Source organism: Mobula birostris, unplaced genomic scaffold (assembly GCF_030028105.1).
Source record: "Mobula birostris isolate sMobBir1 unplaced genomic scaffold, sMobBir1.hap1 scaffold_877, whole genome shotgun sequence".
NCBI lineage: Eukaryota > Metazoa > Chordata > Chondrichthyes > Myliobatiformes > Myliobatidae > Mobula > Mobula birostris.
This window is the reverse complement of record NW_027278594.1, coordinates 102,852-126,288: the sequence shown is the minus strand read 5'-3', so window position 1 is coordinate 126,288 and position 23,437 is coordinate 102,852. Positions and strand designations below refer to the sequence as shown.

The 23,437-nt window shown below is 56.2% G+C and overlaps 1 protein-coding gene across 1 annotated transcript in view; it reads left to right on the top strand.

Annotated features, from left to right (window-relative positions):
- The window catches only part of LOC140193792 (class I histocompatibility antigen, F10 alpha chain-like), a 29,022-nt gene that overhangs the window by 3,881 nt on the left and 1,704 nt on the right, over positions 1–23,437 (top strand). The window contains exons 2-5 of the mRNA XM_072250961.1: positions 4,948–5,208; positions 17,234–17,510; positions 22,035–22,300; positions 22,579–22,680. Coding sequence (XP_072107062.1) covers positions 4,948–5,208; positions 17,234–17,510; positions 22,035–22,300; positions 22,579–22,680 — 906 coding nt within the window. The remainder of the gene's footprint in view (positions 1–4,947; positions 5,209–17,233; positions 17,511–22,034; positions 22,301–22,578; positions 22,681–23,437) is intronic.

Here is a 23,437-nt window from a genome sequence, read left to right as displayed (position 1 = left end):
CCCCATGGAATGCCTGGGTTTTCTCCGGGTGCTCTGGTTTCCTCCCACAGTCCAAAGACGTACTGGTTAGTGGGTCTCACAACTCGCTGGAGGAACTCAGCAGGTCGGGCAGCATCCATGAAAAAGATCGGTCGACGTTTCGGGCCGGAGCCCTTTCTCAGGACTGTAGGGGGAAGGGGCAGAGGCCCTATAAAGAAGGTGGGGGGAGGGTGGAAAGGAGAAGGCTGGTAGGTTCCAGGTGAAAAACCAGTAAGGGGAAAGATAAAGGGGTGGGGGGAGGGAGGCCGGGAGGGGATGGGCAGGAAAGGTGAAGAAGGAATAGGGGAAAACACAATGGGTAGTAGAAGGAGGCAGAACCATGAGGGAGGTGATAGGCAGCTGGGGGAGGGGACAGAGTGACATAGGGATAGGGGAAGGGAGTGGGGGGAATTACCAGAAGTTGGAGAATTCTATGTTCATACCAAGGGGCTGGAGACTACCTAGACGGTATATGAAGGGTTTTGACAGATTGGCCTTCATCAGTCAAGGCAATGAGTATGGAAGTTGATTTATTATTTGTGGGACATTAGTGCAGTTTCATTTGGGGTATTGTGATCTGTTTTGGTCAATTTGCTCAGGAAAGAAGCCATTAAGTTCTAATGCACCAGAAGTGAGTTATCAGCATGTTCCTCGGGCTGGAAGGACTGTGATGGAGAGTGGTTGTGCAGCTTGGGACTTCCGTCATTGGAGATGAGGAGAATGAGGGATGATCTTGTCAAAGTGTGTAATGAACAGGATAGAGAATTGGTGGATGCTGTGTACATGAATTTTCATAAGTCCTTTGACAAGGTACCTCACATGAGGCTGTTTAACGAGAGCCCATGGTATTGCAGGCAAGATATCACATGGATTGAGCATTGGCGGATCGGCAGGAGGCTAGGAGTGGGAATAAAAGGAGCCTTTCCTTATTGGCTACCGGTGCCTAGTGTTGTTCTGTAGGGGTTGGTGTTTGGACCACTTCTTGTTACATTGCATGTCAGTGATTTTGGTAATGGAATTGATGGCTTTGTGGCCAAGTTTGCAGACGATATGAAGATAGGTGAAGGGGCTGGTCGTGTTGAGGAAGAAGGGAGGCTGTAGAAGGACTTTGCTGAGGAGAATGGACAAAGAAGTGACAGATGGAATACAGAGTCGGGAAGTGTACGGTCATACACTTTGGTAGAAGGAATAAAAGCATAGACTATTTTCTAAATAGAGAGAAAATTCAAAAATCTGAGGTGGAATGAGACTTGGGAGTCCTTGTGCAGGATTCCCTAAAGGTTAATTTGCAGGTTGAGTCACTGGTGAGGAAGGCAACTGCAAAGTCGGTGTTCATTTCAAGAGAACCAGAACATAACAGCAAGGATGTAATGCTGAGCATTTATGAATCACAGAGGAGGTCTTATTTAGAGTTCTATGAGCAGTTTTACACCCCTTGTTTAAGAAAGGATGTATTGACATTGGAGAGGGTTCAGAGGAGGTTCACAAGAGTGATGAAATGGCAGAGCAGACTTGGGCCGAATTCTGCTCCTGTGTCTTATGGTGACATCTTGAGGGTTAATGCCCACAGTCTCTTTCCTGGGGTTGGGTAATCACGATCTGAGGGCAAAAGTTTAAGGTGGGAGTGAAGAGAAGTTGCCAAAGGGCAGCAACGTCCCCCAGTAGGTGGTTCATCTTTGCTGAAGGTGGTCCCAGGTGAAGTGGTTGAGGCAGGTACATTAACAACATTTAAAAGGCACTTTGATAGAAACATGGATGGAAAATTTCAATGTGAAAGAAGTAGTTTTGTGAACCATCTGGAGGATGTTGCCCCTGGTCGAGTTGTTCACTGACATCATCTTCTTTCGAGGGAGACGGAAAACGCTGATGAATGGGACACTTGGATAGGAGTTTTAGTTGGGCTGAAGGGCCTGTTTCTGAGATGTGTGACTCTCCGACTCCTCGGCCACACATATTCCGATTTCTACCCTCACTGGCACAGAGTAATTCACTACAACTCTAGATCCTGCTTTTTGTCTTCAGCCACACCCCCATAAATACTCTCTGCAGGACCACACCTCTCTGCCTATTTCTTTGGTACCAACACCTACCATGACCTCTGACTTTTCAACCTCCCCCTTCAGAACCTCTGTACCACTCTGACCCTTCCCTGACCCTGGCACCAGGGAGGCATCACACCTTCCTGGGCTCAGCATGAGGAGCACGTGTCTTTACCCCTCTGTAACGATTCCTCGACCACCAACACTCACCATGACTTTTCCCTCCCCTGCTGTGGGTCACAGCCAGCAGTGGTACCACAATCTCAGCAGTTGTTACCATTTCCCTATGAGAGATTATTCCCCCAGCAGTGTCCGATACCGTATACGTGTTTGAGATTATTCCCCCAGCAGTGTCCGATACGGTATACGTGTTTGAGATTATCCCCCCAGCAGCGTCCGATACCGTATACGTGTTTGAGATTATTCCCCCAACAGTGTCCGATATGGTATACGTGTTTGAGATTACTCCCCCAGCAGTGTCCGATATGGTATACGTGTTTGAGATTATTCCCCCAGCAGTGTCCGATACGGTATACGTGTTTGAGATTATTCCCCAGCAGAGTCCGATACGGTATACGTGTTTGAGATTATTCCCCCAGCAGTGTCCGATATGGTGTACGTGTTTGAGATTATTCCCCCAGCAGTGTCCGATATGGTTACGTGTTTGAGATTATTCCCCAGCAGTGTCCGATATGGTTACGTGTTTGAGATTATTCCCCAGCAGTGTCCGATATGGTATACGTGTTTGAGATTATTCCCCAGCAGTGTCCGATATGGTATACGTGTTTGAGATTATTCCCCAGCAGTGTCCAATATGGTTACGTGTTTGAGATTATTCCCCAGCAGTGTCCGATATGGTATACGTGTATGAGATTATTCCCCAGCAGTGTCCGATATGGTATACGTGTTTGAGATTATTCCCCAGCAGTGTCTGATATGGTATACGTGTTTGAGATTATTCCCCAGCAGTGTCCGATATGGTTACGTGTTTGAGATTATTCCCCAGCAGTGTCCGATATGGTATACGTGTATGAGATTATTCCCCAGCAGTGTCTGATATGGTATACGTGTTTGAGATTATTCGCCCAGCAGTGTCTGATATGGTATACGTGTTTGAGATTATTCGCCCAGCAGTGTCTGATATGGTATACGTGTTTGAGATTATTCCCCAGCAGTGTCCGATATGGATACGTGTTTGAGGTTATTCCCCCAGCAGTGTCCGATACGGTATACGTGTTTGAGATTATTCCCCAGCAGTGTCCGATACCGTATACGTGTTTGAGATTATTCCCCAGCAGTGTCCGATATGGTATACGTGTTTGAGATTATTCCCCAGCAGTGTCCGATATGGTATACGTGTATGAGATTATTCCCGAGCAGTGTCCGATACGGTATATGTGTTTGGCAGGGTAGTGACAACTGCGTGTCCCAGACACGAGCTGCCTGTCCTTACTGTCCTGTCTGGTGTCACCCACCTCCTCCTCCTGGACCTGTGATGTGGCCAGATCACTAAGTGGACTTTTTACTGCATTCTGTGCATCTAAAATGCCCCAGAGTCCAGCCAAGAGCTGTGGCTGGACACATGTCCTGCAGTGCTAGTTAGTGGTGAGTGGAAATGTCTCTATACTCGCACGTCCTGCAGGAGGGACAGACCAATGTCCTCAGCTCCCCCATCTCCATTCTGTGGAGAGAAAATAGTCACCTGAAAGAACAGGTGAGTGTTTGCTCCAGTTGTCACATCACAGTGCATCGAAACATCTGTGAAATGTGTCATTTGCATCAATGAACAACACAATCTGAGGATGTTTTGGGGGCAGCCTGCAAGTGTTACTTTGCTTCTCGTCAGTGTCCCCTCTGATTTGTAATGACCAGTGTGGTCAAAAACCTTGTGCTGGGCACGTTTTTGCCCTGTGACAATAACACTGAATTTTTCAGTGGAAGTAAACCTGAAGCTATTCTGAGGATAATAAATTCTGTTTGTTGTTCAAAGGAAATAAAATAATACACATCAGTGAGTTTTATTTCTCATATGCAATAGCCAGTTCTGAAATCGGCAGACAAATCATCGCAAACTCCAGGTTGTCAACACCATCCACATCAGAAACCGAAAAAGGAAATGTGATTGTGTACGATTGTGAAATATACTTAACATGCCAACAAGGTCGAGGGTGACAACCCTTTGTGCACAGTGTAAATTCTTTTGTGTGCGAGTAGCAAAATCAGACCTTGGAGGGATCAGTGCTTCTGGTGCCAACATAGCATGCCCAAACGTCTAACCCGTACAACTATGGCCTGTGTAGGAAACTGGAGCTCCTGGATGAAACCCAAACATTCATGGGGAGAATGGACAAACACCTTGCAGACGCAAACATGAGATTTTTTTTATGGGGGATATGCGTTTGAGGGCAGCATTGATGGTGGAGGAAGGGAAGCCCCTTTCTTTGAAAAAGGAGGACATGTCCCTCGTCCTTACAGAGTTTGGCTGGAATTGAACCCAGATCCTTGCCACTACAAGGTGCTATGCTAACCACTACATTACTGTGCAATCCCTTCACTAAAGGCCAAATGTTATCTCACAGAATGGCCTCTCCCTCTTTTCCTGCCCTTCCTATCGCTTTCCTCCACCAGTGATCCCACAAATTCCTCCTGTCCCACTGTTGCCTCTGGTTCTGTCGACTGAGCGACGTCCTGACCATCAATGGAGAATGTGTCGGACAGTTAGATCCTGTCTCTGCTTTGAATGTTCCCCTTGGGGTGAGGGGTCAGTCCTGATTCTCTGGTTTTAGGACTCTGATTCTCTCAGGGGGTTGGGGGTGATGCCCGGCATCTTGGGTCTCAGGGTGCTGGTTTCAGGTATAAGTTCTTCTCTAACTCTCCACTCCAATTCCAGGCTCTCACTCTCTCCGTTATTTCCATACGGCGGTGACCCCCGGGTTGGGAGTCCCTGAGTTCATTACGGTCGGGTATGTGGATGAGGAGCAGATCGTTTACTACGACAGCGAGTTGGGGAAGAAGGTGCCCCGTCAGCAGTGGATGGCGGAGAGTCAGGGAGACGACTACTGGAAACGGGAGACACAGATCTCTCAGGGATGGGAGCAGTGGTACAAGGCCAACATCCCAATCGTCATGAGCCGGTCCAACCAGAAGCGGGGTGAGTGGTGAACAATGTGGGGAACGGGGTGATGGGAGGGACCGGGTATGGAGGGTGTAATGGGGAGCAATGGTAGGGATTGTGGGGGGAACGGAGTGACTGGGGATTGTGGGGGGAACAGGGTGACTGGGGATTGTGGGGGAATGGGGTGACTGTGGGGATTGTGTGGGGGAGGGGTGACTGGGGTTTGTGTGGGGCAATGGGGTTTGTGGGAGAGATGGGGATAATTGTGGGGGTGATGGGGATAACTGGGGATGGTGGGGGGATGGGGTAACTGTAGGGATTGTGGGGGAATGGTATAACTGTGGGGATCATGGGGTGATGAGGTAAATGTGTGGAATGTGGGGGGATGGGGTAACTGTGGGAATTGTTGGGGGCTCTGGGTGACTGGGGAGTGTTGATTATTGTGGAAATTTGACCTTAGTAGGGTGAAAATAATTGACTGCAGTGTCTCGTTTCAGGATCTTTATTTTACTTGGGACCAAGGAGAGAGAGAGCTGGTCTCCACCAGCACCCGACTCTACTCTCCTGTTAGAATAGTGTCCTTTTGTACAGTTCAGTGTAGTAATGGCAGACTTATTATTATATATCCAATTATTGTATAGGAATATTACCACATTAACAATATGTTACCCTCCACTAATTAAAGTTAGAGTGAAAGGAGCAGTTACAAGTTAAACTATCTTGCAGAGCTCAGCACATTAGAATGGCCACCATTCTCCCCCAGGTGGGTTATAGTTGTGGAACTGCCCGCCCACCTGTTTTATTTTAGTCACTGATTTCTTTATGTAGTCTGCAATATTAGTGATGTTTTCCGATTTGTCTGGTATATATGTGCAACATCTCTGCCCTGCGATAGCGCAAGTCCCCCCTTTCTCGGCCAGCAGGGAATCCAGGGCCATTCTGTCCTGAGGAGCCACCTTTCTCAGGGCTATGGTCTCCGCCGTGACAGCCTCTGGAACCTGTCGGGTTGCATCTCGCCCCTCTGCTGTTGCCTTCGCCAGTTTCTCAGGGGCAGCGGCGATATTCATCAATTCTGTGGCCGTCTTCGTGGCCCCATAAGAGGGAACTGCTATCATCCAAAATGGCTCTGTTTCGGAGATTGCCGTCTTCTTGTTTCCGCTCTCCTCTTTTTCCCTTTTTTTGTGGGGGGTCTGTTAAAGAGGAGCACTTTCTAACCAGGGGTACTGCAAACCCAGGGTACCAGTCATTCTTTAGCCATGGGTAAACTCGCTCCCCACAGATCTAAATGGTGTTGTTTGGCAGAGGGGGAGGGGGGAGGTAGTACTACAGTGGCCAGTCCAATTACTTTCTTTTCTCGCACTTACTCCATCCTGCTTTCCATAGTCCATTCTCCATACACCAACAGTGTCTCCTCTCTGTCTCTATACCACCATTGGGGGGGGGGAGTGAGTGTGAAATGTCAGGGTAACATGGAATCCATTTAGCAGACTCGCTGGTCCCCTCAGTCCCATTCCCCGTTCCCCTGTGCCATCGCTGCCTCGCCGACAAGGTGTCCATCCTCCAGAGCTGCTGTCGGTGGTACCGCTGAGGGTAAAATTGTATCCCCACAACACAGGGCCTGCTCCTCCATCCAATTCCTGTAAGACCTCCCCTCTAGTTTTGGTGAAGGGTACAGTCACTCAGGGCATCTTCCCAGCTCCTCCGGTGTGTGCTGGTATCACCACACAGACACAACAGCTTGTATGGGTCGTGCTATTCACAGAATCCTATGCCAACCGGAGGAAGGTATTCTTGCATTCAACTCCGATTCCTGATTACGATGGTTAATAGCCCAGTGATTAACAGTGAGTGGGACCCCATGGTGGTGTGGCTCTGTTCACTCTGCTCGGCAGCTGAACGGGTGCTGTTCACTCCAGTCTGCTGTTCCTCTCCTTTCTCGTACTGCCGTTTGCCCCGAGTGGCTTGTATCCAGTCGGGTTTCCCTTCTGCCTTCACTGCGGTCCGAGTGACCCACCGGACTTGATGGGGTCCTCTCCACCTGGGAGAGAAAGATTCTCTTATCACAGCTCGAACATGTACCCAATCCCCTGGTTTGAAGAGGTGCACATTTCCTTCAGTCAGGGGAATCTGTGTGTCCCTCACTTGGCTGTGTATCTTTTCCACCTCGTGACACAGTGCTTGCGCATATTTTAGTGTTTTCCCATCGTTCCAGATCAGAGCCACTCTCTCCGGTGTCATCGGGGGGCTTCAGCCCCGTTGTCACTGGTCTACCCATGAATATTTCGTGTGGGGTGAACCCCGTACTCCTATTCTTCCGGTTTCGTAAAGCATACATTACCAGAGGCAAAGCCTCTGACCATTTAAGGTCATTCTGCTGACACACCCTGCCTGGTGCATTTCTTATTTCTCCATTTACCCTTTCCACCATTCCCGAGGATTGGGGTTGATAGGGGATATGTAACTTCCACTGAAATCCCAGGGCGACTTTCAGCCCTTGCACTAATCTGTTAGTAAAATGAGTTTCCCTGTCACTATTAATGCACAATGGAATCCCAAATCTTGGTAGGATTTCCTTCATTAGGGCGTTTACTACTGTCCTAACGTCATCCTTCCTGGCCGGGAATGCCTCCACCCACCGAGAGAACACATCTATTACCAACAATATATACTTGTGGCCTTTCTCCAGTGGCAAATGCACAAAGTCTATCTGTACGTTTTCAAACAGCATTTCTGGCTGGGGCAAATGATCATACTTTGCCGAAGTCTTCCCTTTATTGTTCTGCTGACATATCAAGCATGTTGGTGCTGCCCTTTCCACTGTGACAGTTATCCCAGGGGCTTACCATTGCTGACTAATCGCACGCTGCATCCCTGCCTTGCCCACGTGAGCCTGGCCATGGGCCAAGCAGGCCAGGGGTGGAAACAGGCTTCAGGGACAAACAACACGCCCGTCAGGGTGGCAGCTTTTGTCCACGCGCACTTTTCTTGTGGGGTGGCAAGATCGTGGGGTTGTCGTGATCTGTCGGTACTGATGGCAGTGAGGAGCTCTCCCTCTCCTGTTTCCACCCGGGGGTGTGGGTGGGTGGGGGTCTGTAATATCGACTGCTGCTGGAGCACCCCTGCTTCGCTGCTGTGTCAGTGAAATGATTCCCTTTGGAGACCCCGTCTCCTGCTGAGGTCTGTGCCTCACATTTAACTATGGCTCAGGCTGTGGCATCTGGATGGCCTCTAACAAGTTAATAACCGGTTGAGAATGTTTACTAGGTTTCCAGAGGAGGTGATGAATCCTCTGTTCTTCCAGAGCTGTTCAAAGTCATGGGCTGCTCCAAAGGTATAACGGGAATCGGTGTAAACGTTCGCAGTCTCGCCTGAGGCCGGAAGGTTCTGCTGCCTGTGCGGACGTTCCGTTTGGCGGGGCGTGAGCCTCTACAATCTGACGGGCAAAATGCCGTGTGGCGGCGGAATTGAGGGGCAGGGTCACGGCACGGGCTACCGACACGGCCCGGGGCTGATCAATGAATGGGGCTGCCACCGCTCGGAGGGAGGAGGCCATATTCCCCTCACTACAGCAGGTAGGGAGGCCGAGTAATAGGCCACTGGCCGCTTGCCACCCCTGTATTTTTGGCACAGGACTCCGGTAGTGAATCCTCACTTCTCGTTAATGTACAGTAGAAAAGGCTTGTCATAGTCAGGTCGGCCCAGGGCTGCCCCTCACGAAGGGCATCTTTTAGGGCTGTAAATGTCCATCCCTCTGGTCAGTCCACCGTAGAGTTACTCGCTGGTCCTGCAGGGTGGCCATCCGGAGTACAGCAGCCATTTCCCTCTCCTCCGGTATCCACTGTCGACAGTCCCCAACCATTCCCAGGAAGGAAAGAATTCCCTTCTCTGTCTTTGGTATCGGGATGTGCTGGACAGCCAATACACGGTCTTTTCCGAGTCCTCTCTTTCCCTCGGTCAGCTCGAACCCGAGACACTGCACAGTGTCCTGGCAACACTGTAACTTTTCCAGGGAAACCCGGTGTCCCCTGTCAGTCAGATGCTGTAACAGCTGAATTGTACCAGCTCGGCAGCGAGGGCCCGGGTCCGAAGCTGTCAGGGTATCGTCAGCATGTTGGATAAGGGTGGTGTGATCGGACAAGGGGCTCTCATCCAGGTCAGGCTTTACGGCCGCCGCACACACTGCTGGGCTTTCCGTGTATCCTTGAGCAATCGGGAACAAGTATACGGCTGGTTCTTGTAGGTGACAGCGAGTAGATACTGGCTGTCAGCAGGTGGAGGTGTAGAGAAAACCCCGAACATTAGTCTGTGACGGTGAAGGTACTGGCGGAGACGATTATAGAGGTGAGGATGATGTTGGTATTGGGGACCAGTGGGGCAATGGGAATAATGATCTTATTTACTGCTCTTGGGTCCTGCATGGATCGCTATTCGTTCTTCCTTCCTGGTTTTGGAATCGGAAGGATGGGGGTGATGCAGCCCCCCCTGTTACAGGAGGGACTGTGTTACAGTGCGATGCCTTCCTCTGCCTGAGCTGTCAGGCAATATTGTTTCACGCAGGGCAGGAGGGATCCCTTCTCAAGGGTCACCCGTTGTTCTGGTGTTGTGTGCACCATACCGACACGGTTCTTGTGTTGGGCCCACAGTCCCGTGTTAACACCGGTGAGAGCTTTCGGGTAGAGCAGGGGCCATGTCTGGGGCGGGCACTGTTGCTGGAATAATGCACTTAACATCATAGGTTTTACGGTAATCCTTCCTGTCTGCCTGTCAAAGATCTCGATGGTGAGCATAGCTGCACCCAGGATTAGAACAGAGATTGTATGAGCTGGGTGTGAAATTTGTGACAGATGGTGCACCATAGATCCAATGCGCTTTGGTTTAGCGAGGGGGGACAGTGCTAACAGCCACTGTGAGGTGGGGGTCTGCAGGTCTCCTGTGAGAGAGTCCCTCTGTTTTCTATCGGTCTCGCTGTTGGTTGTTTAGTTCTACTGCTATTCCCAGCCCTTTGGGGCTGAAGAACAGAAGGATCCCGGTCCCGGTTCTCAAGGTCTCCGTGTCTCCAACACAGGGGGCTGCCTGCTCATCGTAGGTGGGATCTGCGCCCTGCCCGTACAAAGCGGTGCAGTGAAGCATCTTGCTTTCCCAGCTGGTTTCCAGGAGCTATTGTAAATACTGTCCTTGCAAGTCAGAGGAATCCCTCAGGGCTGTGCATGGTTGTTGTACGAGGGGGGAATAAGGTTTGCAACCCAGTTGCCAGCAGTACGATACCGGAGTATCACAACAATCATTCACTCCTCCAGTGAGCTTTAACATCTGCGGGAGATCCACATAAATGCCATTAGGTCGACGTACAAATTCGCACCTAACTTACAGAGAGTCTGTCTGTCTAACAAGGGGAGGGGCTTGTCTTTAGAAATTATACAGGTATCAGTAACATCCACGTTATCTATTGTCAGCGAGGGAGGGGTCGAAAGGGTTTCTGTCATCGGGACGCTGGCTATCCCGATGGTGCTAATCGACTGTCCTTTCGCTTGCGTGTCCGCGGGGGTGGGGGGGGGGCACAGAAGACAGAGTAGCTCCATATCAATCAGACAAGACCCCTCACTATCTCCTGTTTTTACAACCATCATGGGCTCTTCTCTCATCCTTCTGGATAGTCTGATGGCTGCTGCCCGCACCACCGGTTCTCCGTGGCGCCCCTATTGCTGAGGCGAGGGATGAATAAAAGGGAAAGTGGGTGACTGTCGGTCCTCTGAAGCCCGGGGAGGGGGACGGCAAGGGGCGGGGGTGACAGTTCCGGGCCCACTGTCCCTTTTCCCGCAATTTCGGTATGTAGTTTGGCAATCTCGGGCCCAGTGCCACTTCTCACCACAACTACAGCATTGGTCGCTTGGGGAATCAGGGAGATTTCTTCGAAACCCCGAATTCCCTCCCCTTCCCCACCCCATCCCTGAGATGGGCACCCTTTGCTTTGGGAGTACTGGCCTACTGGCATTTTCCCTCTCTCGTCTGTTTCCTGAGAAAAGAGTCCCTTCCGATCCATATGTCCAAAGCAGATTCTGTAATTTATATCCTTGGGCTTGCAGCGGCCACATGCAGTTTAACAAAGTCTGGATGGCCAAGGGACCATTCCCCTCTTCAAGTGTCCCAACACTCTCTCCCCACTTCTGCTTAAACCTTGCTACGAAATCTGGAATCGTTTCACCCTTCCTCTGCGAGCACCGTGTCACCTCCCCTTTACCGCTATGTCTCCGTGCTCCCCCATTATAGCAGTTTTCCTCCATTCTCCAACCAGTGTGACATTGTCTCATTACTGGGCACCGTGTCATCCTGTCCCCAGTCCCCAGGGGCGAGTATTTAGCATCTGGATCAACCAGTTGTGGAAGGTGTTTGGTTTCTTTAAGGGGTCAGGCATCTCCGTGACCATGACACGTACTTCGGTTGGGGTCCTGGGTTTTAATACAGGGATGTCACCTATCGTGATATTTGGGGCCTGAATTGTGGGGTTTGTCCCCTCCTTTTCTTCTCTCTCTCCCTTCGTCCCCGTGTTCGCTGTCGAGTCCCGCGGCCTCCTGCATCACCTGTGGTGCTGCTCACTTCGGTCTCATCTCCGGCAGCCCTCGCGCCTCCCGGAGCCGTCACGGCCCCGTCCTCACAGAGTGGGGGCTGATACTGTGGCCGGGGGCCTGGCTGTCTCTGCCTCTGGCCTCGCCCATAGGGGGTGGCCATCTGTGTCAATTCCTCTGTGTCCCCCTCCGGGGGATCACTCAGGGTCGACCTGAGATACTGTCCCAGCGGCAGTTGGGAGGCGGGGGGATTATTCTTATGCGGTCCTTTATCTTTGCAAGGAGGCTCAGGGGGCCGGAGTCTCTTGGCTACCTCCTCCCTACCTCGGCCTTAGTGAAAGGCAAGATCGACCTACTAAATTGTTTAGTCACACGCATGCGCACTGGGGCAGAAAAGACCGGAAGTAAAACCCCGTAACCTGGAAACAACATCTCTTTACAAACAGCTTTCCGTGTGGGAGTATTGCTATATTACCATTATCTTAATTAGTGTCACTTACTTTTATAATGCTCACATTACAACACCTAGAATTCTATGTTTCATTATTTAATTTTATTTCAACATGAAAGATAAATGGATAAAAACTGGCTGTTGCACTCAGTGTGATGACGGGGGCCGAATACTTCAGCTTTTCGACCACACTTTGACTCAGACTCGCTATCACGGCCATATATCCTTTCTTCGAACATGCCTCCGTCGCCAACTTACTCCAGTTGGCTTTAGGATTCGTTTCCAAGCCTCTCAGTTTGGACCTTCTGAGGATCCCAGGTGCTCATATTTTATTGACTCTGCCTCTCGCCGCTTCTCCCGTCAAGCTCTGAAGGCGACTCTCTCCGCCATGAGGAGGTACTTGGTGTCTCTATCCCAGACCCTTCCACCCCTTCGGGACACTTTCTTCGTCGTCTGTAATGGTCCTACCCGTTATTTCATCCTCCGTCGGATTCACGCCTGCAATCGCCGCTTTTTTGACTTTGTCATGTTAGGCAAAGATCGCAAGATCCTATATCTGCGGACTCCAGAGCCTGCTGGCCATGAAACTAGCAGGCATGAACTTCAGATTGCGGCCCCTGCCACTGATCTCACTGGCTGCAACACCTCAGGGCATATTCAAAACCCAGACTCCAGCAACGACCATGGCCACCTTCACAGCGATTGTGCAACCACCAACTGCGACTCCAGCCTTGAACTCCAGGCCGGGTCTTTATGTACTGCTATTGTGACTCCCGTCTCCCCTTCCCCCACCACCACTCTGCAACTCCGTCTCCCTCAGATCCCACCATCAACTCCTGGGTACTCAGAGGCTCCATCTTCCTCTCACCCCAACCATCCCCTCTCCACTGACACCCCCAGCCTCCCCCCTCCCCCCTCTGATCCCAGCTCTCATCCATGCCGGGTCTTTACCATCCCCTCTGACCTTCAACCGTCGGAGGCAGAACGCTCTGTCCTCAGTAAGGGCCTCACCTTTGTCCCCCTTCACCCACACCTCAGCGAGTTCCACGTTCGCCATGATGCGGAACTCTTCTTTCTCAGTCTCCGAGCCTACTTCTTCGGCAAGGACTCTTCCACCCCCACCGATGACCCCTTCTCCCGTCTTCAACCCTCCTCTTCTTCATGGACACCCCGCTCTGGTCTTCTGCCTGCTCTGGATCTCTTTATCGCTAACTGCCAACGGGACATCAATCGTCTCGACTTCACCGCACCTTGTCCCCATTCCAACATCACTCCTTCGGAATGCTCTGCTCTCCACTCCCTCCGCACTAATCCTAACCTTATTATTAAACCCGCCGATAAGGGGGGTGCTGTTGTAGTCTGGCGTACTGACCTCTACCTTGCCGAGGCACAGCGACAACTCGCGGATACCTCCTCTTATTTACCCCTCGATCGTGACCCCACTGAGGAGCACCAGGCCATTGTCTCCCACACCATCACTGACTTTATCCGCTCAGGGGATCTCCCATCCACTGCTACCAACCTTATAGTTCCCAGACCCTGCACTTCCCGTTTCTACCTCCTACCCAAGATCCACAAACCTGCCTGTCCTGGCCGACCGATTGTCTCAGCTTGCTCCTGCCCCACCGAACTTGTTTCTGCATACCTCGACACGGTTTTATCACCCCTTGTTCAATCCCTTCCGACCTATGTTCGTGACACTTCTCACGCTCTTAAACTTTTCGATGATTTTAAGTTCCCTGGCCCCCACCGCTTTATTTTCACCATGGATGTCCAGTCCTTATATACTTCCATCCCCCATCAGGAAGGTCTCAAAGCTCTACACTTCTTTTTGGATTCCAGACCTAATCAGTTCCCCTCTACCACCACTCTGCTCCGTCTAGCGGAATTAATCCTTACTCTTAATAATTTCTCCTTTGGCTCCTCCCACCTCCTCCAAACTAAAGGTGTAGCTATGGGCACCCGTATGGGTCCTAGCTATGCCTGCCTTTTTGTTGGCTTTGTGGAACAATCTATGTTCCGTGCCTGTTCTGGTATCTGTCCCCCACTTTTCCTTCGCTACATCGATGACTGCATTGGCGCTGCTTCCTGCACGCATGCTGAGCTCATTGACTTTATTAACTTTGCCTCCAACTTTCACCCTGCCCTCAAGTTTACCTGGTCCATTTCCAACACCTCCCTCCCCTTTCTAGATCTTTCTGTCTCTCTCTCTGGAGACAGCTTATCCACTGATGTCTACTATAAGCCTACTGACTCTCACAGCTATCTGGACTATTCCTCCTCTCACCCTGTCTCTTGCAAAAATGCCATTCCCTTCTCGCAATTCCTCCGTCTCCGCTGCATCTGCTCTCAGGATGAGGCTTTTCATTCTAGGATGAGGGAGATGTCCTCCTTTTTTAAAGAAAGGGGCTTCCCTTCCTCCACTATCAACTCTGCTCTTAAACGCATCTCCCCCATTTCACGTACATCTACTCTCACTCCATCCTCCCGCCACCCCACTAGGAATAGGGTTCCCCTTGACCTCACCTACCACCCCACTAGCCTCCGGGTCCAACATATTATTCTCCGTAACTTCCGCCACCTCAAACGGGATCCCACAACTAAGCACATCTTTCCCTCTCCCCCCCTCTGCATTCCGCAGGGATTGCTCCCTACACAACTCCCTTGTCCATTCCCTCCCCATTCCTCCCTACTGATCTCCCTCCTGGCACTTATCCTTGTAAGCGGAACAAGTGCTACACATGCCCTTACACTTCCTCCCTTACCACCATTCAGGGCCCCAGACAGTCCTTCCAGGTGAGGCGACACTTCACCTATGAATCGGCTGGGGTGATATACTGCGTCCGGTGCTCCCGATGTGGCCTTTTATATATTGGCGAGACCCGACGCAGACTGGGAGACCGCTTTGCTGAACACCTACGCTCTGTCAGCCAGAGAAAGCAGGATCTCCCAGTGGCCACACATTTTAATTCCACATCCCATTCCCATTCTGACATGTCTATCCACGGCCTCCTCTACTGTAAAGATGAAGCCACGCTCAGGTTGGAGGAACAACACCTTATATTCCGTCTGGGTAGCCTCCAGCCTGATGGCATGAACATCGACTTCTCTAACTTCCGCTAATGCCCCACCTCCCCCTTGTACCCCATCTGTTACTTATTTTTATGCACACATTCTTCCTCTCACTCTCCTTTTTCTCCCCCTGTCCATCTGAATATACCTCTTGCCCATCCTCTGGGTTCCCCCCCCCCTTGTCTTTCTCCCCAGACCTCCTGTCCCATGATCCTCTCGTATCCCTTTTGCCTATCACCTGTCCAGCTCTTGCTCCATCCCTCCCCTCCTGTCTTCTCCTATCATTTTGGATCTCCCCCTCCCCCTCCAACTTTCAAATCTCTTACTCACTCTTCCTTCAGTTAGTCCTGACGAAGGGTCTCGGCCTGAAACGTCGACTGTACCTCTTCCTAGAGATGCTGCCTGGCCTGCTGCGTCCACCAGCAACTTTGATGTGTGTTGCTTGAATTTCTATTGGCTAGTCTGCCCTCATATTTCATCTTTTCCCTTATTGTTATTTTTAGTTGCTTTTTGTTGGATTTTAAAAGCTTCCCAATCACTTTTGCTACCTTATTTGCCCTCTCCTTGGCTTTATACAGTCCTTAACTTCCTTTGTCAGACACGGTTGCCTATCCCTGCCATTTGAGAACTTCTTCCTCTGTGGGACATATCCATTCTGTGCCTTGTGAACTATCCCCAGAAACTTCAGCCACCTCTGCTCTGCCATCATCGCCACCCGTATCCTTCTCCAACCCACCTGGGCAAGCTCCTCTCTCATGTCTTTGTAACTCCCGTTATTCCATTGTGATACTGATACATGTGATTTATGCTTCTCCTTCTCAAATTGCAGTATGAATTCAATCATATTATGATCACTGCCTCCTAAAGGCTCCTTTACGTTAAGCTCCCTAATAAGATCTGGGTTATGACACAACACCCAATCTAAGATAGCCTTTCCGCAACGCGGCTACGGAAAGCCGTTTGTAAAGAGAGGTTGCTTCCGGTTGCGGGGTTTTTACTTCCGGTCTTTTCTACCGCGGCGCATGGCGGGGGTAGCTACAGACATGCGCACTGGGCAGAAAGAACGGAACTAAAACCCCGCAACCCGGAAACAATCTGTCTTTACAAACAGCTTTCCGTAGGTGGAGTATTGCTCAGTTACCACGATCCGAGTCGGTATTACTTGTGTTTATAATGTTCACGTTGCAACAGCGTCCGTGTATCTATTTACTTTTCATTTATTTCGGGATCTACTGGGAAAGTCTGGAAGGTGTCGGGCTCGGTGCTGATGGCAGTGAGGAGCTCTCCCTCCCCGGGGGTGGGGGCTGTAATATCGGCTGCTGCTGCAGCAGCCCCGCTTCCCTTTGGAGAGCCCGTCTCCGGCCTCGCGTGTAACCGTGGCTCAGGCTGCGGCGTCTGGGTGGCCCGCAGCGGGTTAGTGGCCGGTGAGGGTCCGGAGGAGGGGATGAGTCTGTTCTTGGCGAGCTGTCCCGAGCCACGGCTATCCCGGGGAGGGGTGCAGGCGGCCTGCGCCCGGACGGTTCTGCTGCCTGCGCCGACGTGCCGTTCGGCGGGGCGGCCCCTACGGTCTGACGGGCCAAGTGCCGTGTGGCGGCGGAACTGAGGGGCAGGGGCAGGGTCACGGCCCGGGGCTGGCCAGCGCTCGGAGGGAGGAGGCCATTCCCCTCACTGCAGCAGCTGGGGAGGCCGCCGGCCGCCTGCCACCCCGGTATTGTTGGCACTCAATCCTCGCTGCTGCTTAACGGACAGCAGCAAAGGCTCCTCACGGTCAGGTAGGCCCAGCGCTGCGCCTGACGAACGGCATCGTTTGCGGCTGTAACGCCCGATGCCTCTGGCCGGTGACCGGCTGCTCCTGCAGGGTGGCCGTGGGGGTTACCGGGGCGCTGGGGTCACGGTGCGGGATCTCGGGGTGCGAGTGTGATTTCAGCCTCACTTCACAGATATGAACCCCCCCCCCCGCCCCGGGTTGTTGCAGGGAACGACACTCTCCAGCTGATGTACGGCTGTGAGCTCCGTGACGACGGGACCACCGCCGGGTTCATGCAGTTGGCCTGGGACGGGTCAGACTGGATCAGCTTCGACAAGGAGAACATGGTGTGGGTGACCCCTGTGCCCTGGGGTCAGATCACCAAGAACAAGTGGGACCAGAACACGGCCATGAACCAGGGTCTGAAGGGATACCTGGAGCAGGAGTGCACCGAGTGGCTGAAGAAATACGTCAAGGCCGGGGAGAGTCAGCTGAAACCCAGTGAGTGAGAGGGGGGGATGTGTGTCTGAGAGTGACCTCCCCCCCCGTCCACCCCCTCCCCCCCCGTCCACCCCCTCCCTCCCCGTCCACCCCCTCCCTCCCCGTCCACCCCCTCCCCCCCCGTCCACCCCCTCACCCCCCGTCCACCCCCCCTCCCCCCCGCCCATCCCCCTCCCCCCCGCCCATCCCCCTCCCCCCCTCGCCTACCCTCCGTCTCCTCTCTCCCCCCCTCGCCTCCCCTCCGTCTCCTCTCTCCCCCCCCTCGCCTCCCCTCCGTCTCCTCTCTCCCCCCCTCGCCTACCCTCCGTCTCCTCTCTCCCCCCCTCGCCTACCCTCCGTCTCCTCTCTCCCCCCCTCGCCTCCCCTCCGTCTCCTCTCTCCCCCCCTCGCCTCCCCTCCGTCTCCTCTCTCCCCCCTCGCCTCCCCTCCGTCTCCTCTCTCCCCCCCTCGCCTCCCCTCCGTCTCCTCTCTCCCCCCCCTCGCCTCCCCTCCGTCTCCTCTCTCCCCCCCTCGCCTCCCCTCCGTCTCCTCTCTCCCCCCCTCGCCTCCCCTCCGTCTCCTCTCTCCCCCCCCTCGCCTCCCCTCCGTCTCCTCTCTCCCCCCCCTCGCCTCCCCTCCGTCTCCTCTCTCCCCCCCCCTCGCCTCCCCTCCGTCTCCTCTCTCCCCCCCCTCGCCTCCCCTCCGTCTCCTCTCTCCCCCCCCTCGCCTCCCCTCCGTCTCCTCTCTCCCCCCCCTCGCCTCCCCTCCGTCTCCTCTCTCCCCCCCCTCGCCTCCCCTCCGTCTCCTCTCTCCCCCCCTCGCCTCCCTCCGTCTCCTCTCTCCCCCCCTCGCCTCCCCTCCGTCTCCTCTCTCCCCCCCCTCGCCTCCCCTCCGTCTCCTCTCTCCCCCCCCTCGCCTCCCCTCCGTCTCCTCTCTCCCCCCCCTCGCCTCCCCTCCGTCTCCTCTCTCCCCCCCCTCGCCTCCCCTCCGTCTCCTCTCTCCCCCCCCTCGCCTCCCCTCCGTCTCCTCTCTCCCCCCCCTCGCCTCCCCTCCGTCTCCTCTCTCCCCCCCCTCGCCTCCCTCCGTCTCCTCTCTCCCCCCCCTCGCCTCCCCTCCGTCTCCTCTCTCCCCCCCCTCGCCTCCCCTCCGTCTCCTCTCTCCCCCCCCTCGCCTCCCCTCCGTCTCCTCTCTCCCCCCCCTCGCCTCCCCTCCGTCTCCTCTCTCCCCCCCCTCGCCTCCCTCCGTCTCCTCTCTCCCCCCCCTCGCCTCCCCTCCGTCTCCTCTCTCCCCCCCCTCGCCTCCCCTCCGTCTCCTCTCTCCCCCCCCTCGCCTCCCCTCCGTCTCCTCTCTCCCCCCCCTCGCCTCCCCTCCGTCTCCTCTCTCCCCCCCTCGCCTCCCCTCCGTCTCCTCTCTCCCCCCCTCGCCTCCCCTCCGTCTCCTCTCTCCCCCCCCTCGCCTCCCCTCCGTCTCCTCTCTCCCCCCCCTCGCCTCCCCTCCGTCTCCTCTCTCCCCCCCCTCGCCTCCCCTCCGTCTCCTCTCTCCCCCCCCTCGCCTCCCCTCCGTCTCCTCTCTCCCCCCCCTCGCCTCCCCTCCGTCTCCTCTCTCCCCCCCCTCGCCTCCCCTCCGTCTCCTCTCTCCCCCCCTCGCCTCCCCTCCGTCTCCTCTCTCCCCCCCCTCGCCTCCCCTCCGTCTCCTCTCTCCCCCCCCTCGCCTCCCTCCGTCTCCTCTCTCCCCCCCCTCGCCTCCCCTCCGTCTCCTCTCTCCCCCCCCTCGCCTCCCCTCCGTCTCCTCTCTCCCCCCCCTCGCCTCCCCTCCGTCTCCTCTCTCCCCCCCCTCGCCTCCCCTCCGTCTCCTCTCTCCCCCCCTCGCCTCCCCTCCGTCTCCTCTCTCCCCCCCCTCGCCTCCCCTCCGTCTCCTCTCTCCCCCCCCTCGCCTCCCCTCCGTCTCCTCTCTCCCCCCCCTCGCCTCCCCTCCGTCTCCTCTCTCCCCCCCCTCGCCTCCCCTCCGTCTCCTCTCTCCCCCCCCTCGCCTCCCCTCCGTCTCCTCTCTCCCCCCCCTCGCCTCCCCTCCGTCTCCTCTCTCCCCCCCTCGCCTCCCCTCCGTCTCCTCTCTCCCCCCCTCGCCTCCCCTCCGTCTCCTCTCTCCCCCCCCTCGCCTCCCCTCCGTCTCCTCTCTCCCCCCCTCGCCTCCCCTCCGTCTCCTCTCTCCCCCCCTCGCCTCCCCTCCGTCTCCTCTTCCCCCCCCTCGCCTCCCCTCCGTCTCCTCTTCCCCCCCCTCGCCTCCCCTCCGTCTCCTCTCTCCCCCCCCTCGCCTCCCCTCCGTCTCCTCTCTCCCCCCCCTCGCCTCCCCTCCGTCTCCTCTCTCCCCCCCCTCGCCTCCCCTCCGTCTCCTCTCTCCCCCCCCTCGCCTCCCCTCCGTCTCCTCTCTCCCCCCCCTCGCCTCCCCTCCGTCTCCTCTCTCCCCCCCCTCGCCTCCCCTCCGTCTCCTCTCTCCCCCCCCTCGCCTCCCCTCCGTCTCCTCTCTCCCCCCCCTCGCCTCCCCTCCGTCTCCTCTCTCCCCCCCTCGCCTCCCCTCCGTCTCCTCTCTCCCCCCCCTCGCCTCCCTCCGTCTCCTCTCTCCCCCCCCCTCGCCTCCCCTCCGTCTCCTCTCTCCCCCCCCTCGCCTCCCCTCCGTCTCCTCTCTCCCCCCCCTCGCCTCCCCTCCGTCTCCTCTCTCCCCCCCCTCGCCTCCCCTCCGTCTCCTCTCTCCCCCCCCTCGCCTCCCCTCCGTCTCCTCTCTCCCCCCCCTCGCCTCCCCTCCGTCTCCTCTCTCCCCCCCCTCGCCTCCCCTCCGTCTCCTCTCTCCCCCCCCTCGCCTCCCCTCCGTCTCCTCTCTCCCCCCCCCTCGCCTCCCCTCCGTCTCCTCTCTCCCCCCCCCTCGCCTCCCCTCCGTCTCCTCTCTCCCCCCCCCTCGCCTCCCCTCCGTCTCCTCTCTCCCCCCCCTCGCCTCCTCTCTCCCCCCCCTCGCCTCCTCTCTCCCCCCCCTCGCCTCCTCTCTCCCCCCCCTCGCCTCCTCTCTCCCCCCCCTCGCCTCCTCTCTCCCCCCCCTCGCCTCCTCTCTCCCCCCCCTCGCCTCCTCTCTCCCCCCCTCGCCTCCTCTCTCCCCCCCCTCGCCTCCTCTCTCCCCCCCCTCGCCTCCTCTCTCCCCCCCCTCGCCTCCTCTCTCCCCCCCCTCGCCTCCTCTCTCCCCCCCTCGCCTCCTCTCTCCCCCCCCTCGCTCTCTCTCCCCCCCCTCGCCTCCTCTCTCCCCCCCCTCGCCTCCTCTCTCCCCCCCCTCGCCTCCTCTCTCCCCCCCCTCGCCTCCTCTCTCCCCCCCCTCGCCTCCTCTCTCCCCCCCCTCGCCTCCTCTCTCCCCCCCCTCGCCTCCTCTCTCCCCCCCCTCGCCTCCTCTCTCCCCCCCCCTCGCCTCCTCTCTCCCCCCCCTCGCCTCCTCTCTCCCCCCCCTCGCCTCCTCTCTCCCCCCCCTCGCCTCCTCTCTCCCCCCCCTCGCCTCCTCTCTCCCCCCCCTCGCCTCCTCTCTCCCCCCCCTCGCCTCCTCTCTCCCCCCCCTCGCCTCCTCTCTCCCCCCCCTCGCCTCCTCTCTCCCCCCCCTCGCCTCCTCTCTCCCCCCCCTCGCCTCCTCTCTCCCCCCCCTCGCCTCCTCTCTCCCCCCCCTCGCCTCCTCTCTCCCCCCCCTCGCCTCCTCTCTCCCCCCCCTCGCCTCCTCTCTCCCCCCCCTCGCCTCCTCTCTCCCCCCCCTCGCCTCCTCTCTCCCCCCCTCGCCTCCTCTCTCCCCCCCCTCGCCTCCTCTCTCCCCCCCCTCGCCTCCTCTCTCCCCCCCCTCGCCTCCTCTCTCCCCCCCCTCGCCTCCTCTCTCCCCCCCCTCGCCTCCTCTCTCCCCCCCCTCGCCTCCTCTCTCCCCCCCCTCGCCTCCTCTCTCCCCCCCCTCGCCTCCTCTCTCCCCCCCCTCGCCTCCTCTCTCCCCCCCCTCGCCTCCTCTCTCCCCCCCCTCGCCTCCTCTCTCCCCCCCCTCGCCTCCTCTCTCCCCCCCCTCGCCTCCTCTCTCCCCCCCCTCGCCTCCTCTCTCCCCCCCCTCGCCTCCTCTCTCCCCCCCCGCCTCCTCTCTCCCCCCCCTCGCCTCCCCTCCGTCTCCTCTCTCCCCCCCCCTCGCCTCCCCTCCGTCTCCTCTCTCCCCCCCCCTCGCCTCCCCTCCGTCTCCTCTCTCCCCCCCCTCGCCTCTCCTCCGTCTCCTCTCTCCCCCCCCTCGCCTCCCCTCCGTCTCCTCTCTCCCCCCCCCTCGCCTCCCCTCCGTCTCCTCTCTCCCCCCCCTCGCCTCCCCTCCGTCTCCTCTCTCCCCCCCCCTCGCCTCCCCTCCGTCTCCTCTCTCCCCCCCCTCGCCTCCTCTCCGTCTCCTCTCTCCCCCCCTCGCCTCCCCTCCGTCTCCACTCCCTCTCTGCCTTCACCCTCTCCTGTCACCCCACTCCACTTCTTGCTCCCATTCACTACCTTCTCTCTCTCCCCCCCCCCCCCAGATCCCCTGAAGTCTCATTCACCGCCTCGAAGGAAAATGGCCGCCACCTCTCCTGTGTGTCCACTGGCTTCTACCCTCAGTCCATCGACGTGACTATTCTGCGGGACGGCCGGATCCTGGAGGAGACCCATTCCCACGGGATCCTCCCCAATCACGACAGCACCTACCAGCTGACCAGGACGGTGCGGGTGGAGCCCACGGACACAGCAAAGTTCTCCTGTCGGGTGGAACACCGGGGTCTCCATGAGCCCCTCGTCCTGTTGCTGGGTAAGAAACACTCACTGGTGGGGCGGTACACGGGTATTGAGAGTGAGGGGGCTTGGCTGACCACAGGCCCAGGGCTGGGACACTGTTGACCTCTGGTCCAAGAGCACAGTGAGGGGTCACTGTTGACCTCAGGCCCAGGAGAGGACAGAGGGAGGAATCAATGATTCTCAGACAGGATGGTTGGTGGGATGGGAGAGTGTGGGTGGGGTTGGTGAAGGAGAATCGGGGTTGACACTGTCTCTGTCACTGATGTGACTGTTTCTCTGAATCACCAATAGATCCGAAGCCCAACTCCATCCCGATCTTGATCATCGCTATAGTTGTGGTCCTGGTGATCCTGGTGGTGGTCATCGCTGTTGGTGTTGCCTACAAAAAGAAAGGTAGGACAGAAGGGAGTTGGACTGTTCCCCTGGGGAAGGGGGCTTGGGAAGGGTGTATTCCTCAGCGAACCCCATCCCAGTACCCTTGCGTTTCTACACCCAAGGGTGCCCACATCCAACCCCACCATTCCCCACCACGTTTCCTCCTCCCATTATAACAGTTTCTTCCTCTTAACTGTCGGTAATGTGTCAACCTCGACCACCACCCCCAGCAGTGTTCCACTCACCCCCCTGACATTCACCCTCTGTACTTTCTTTCAATCAACCTCACAGGGATGTTCTTTGGTATTAGACGTTGCTTTCCTGCTTAAAGCCAAAGCTGTTGTCCATGTTATCTAAACCTCTGATCATCTTATAGAGTAACGGTCACAATTCCCCAGTTCGAGAGCCGTTGGGTCAGACTGCAAGGATTTAGTCCCTTCAACACGACCTGCCATTGCTGATCACATGCTTGCACACTCTGATCCCATTTCCTTGCCCTCTCTACCTTGGTGATTCAGATGCCTGTCTAGATCTATCTTCAATGTTGTGAGAGTCTGTCTTCACTGCTCCGTCAGTGTGTTTGATTCCAGCCATCTTCTGGGGCAGGGTGCGTGAAATATTCTTTCCTCTGGTCACTCCCAGTGATCTTGCTCCTCACTGACCGATTCTGATCTTGGACTCCTCTGCTCCAGGAAATCAGTTCCTCCTACCTGCCCCACCTGAGCCTCTCATTACCGTGTGCATCCATACCTGGTGGACCTGACCAGGGTCAGGG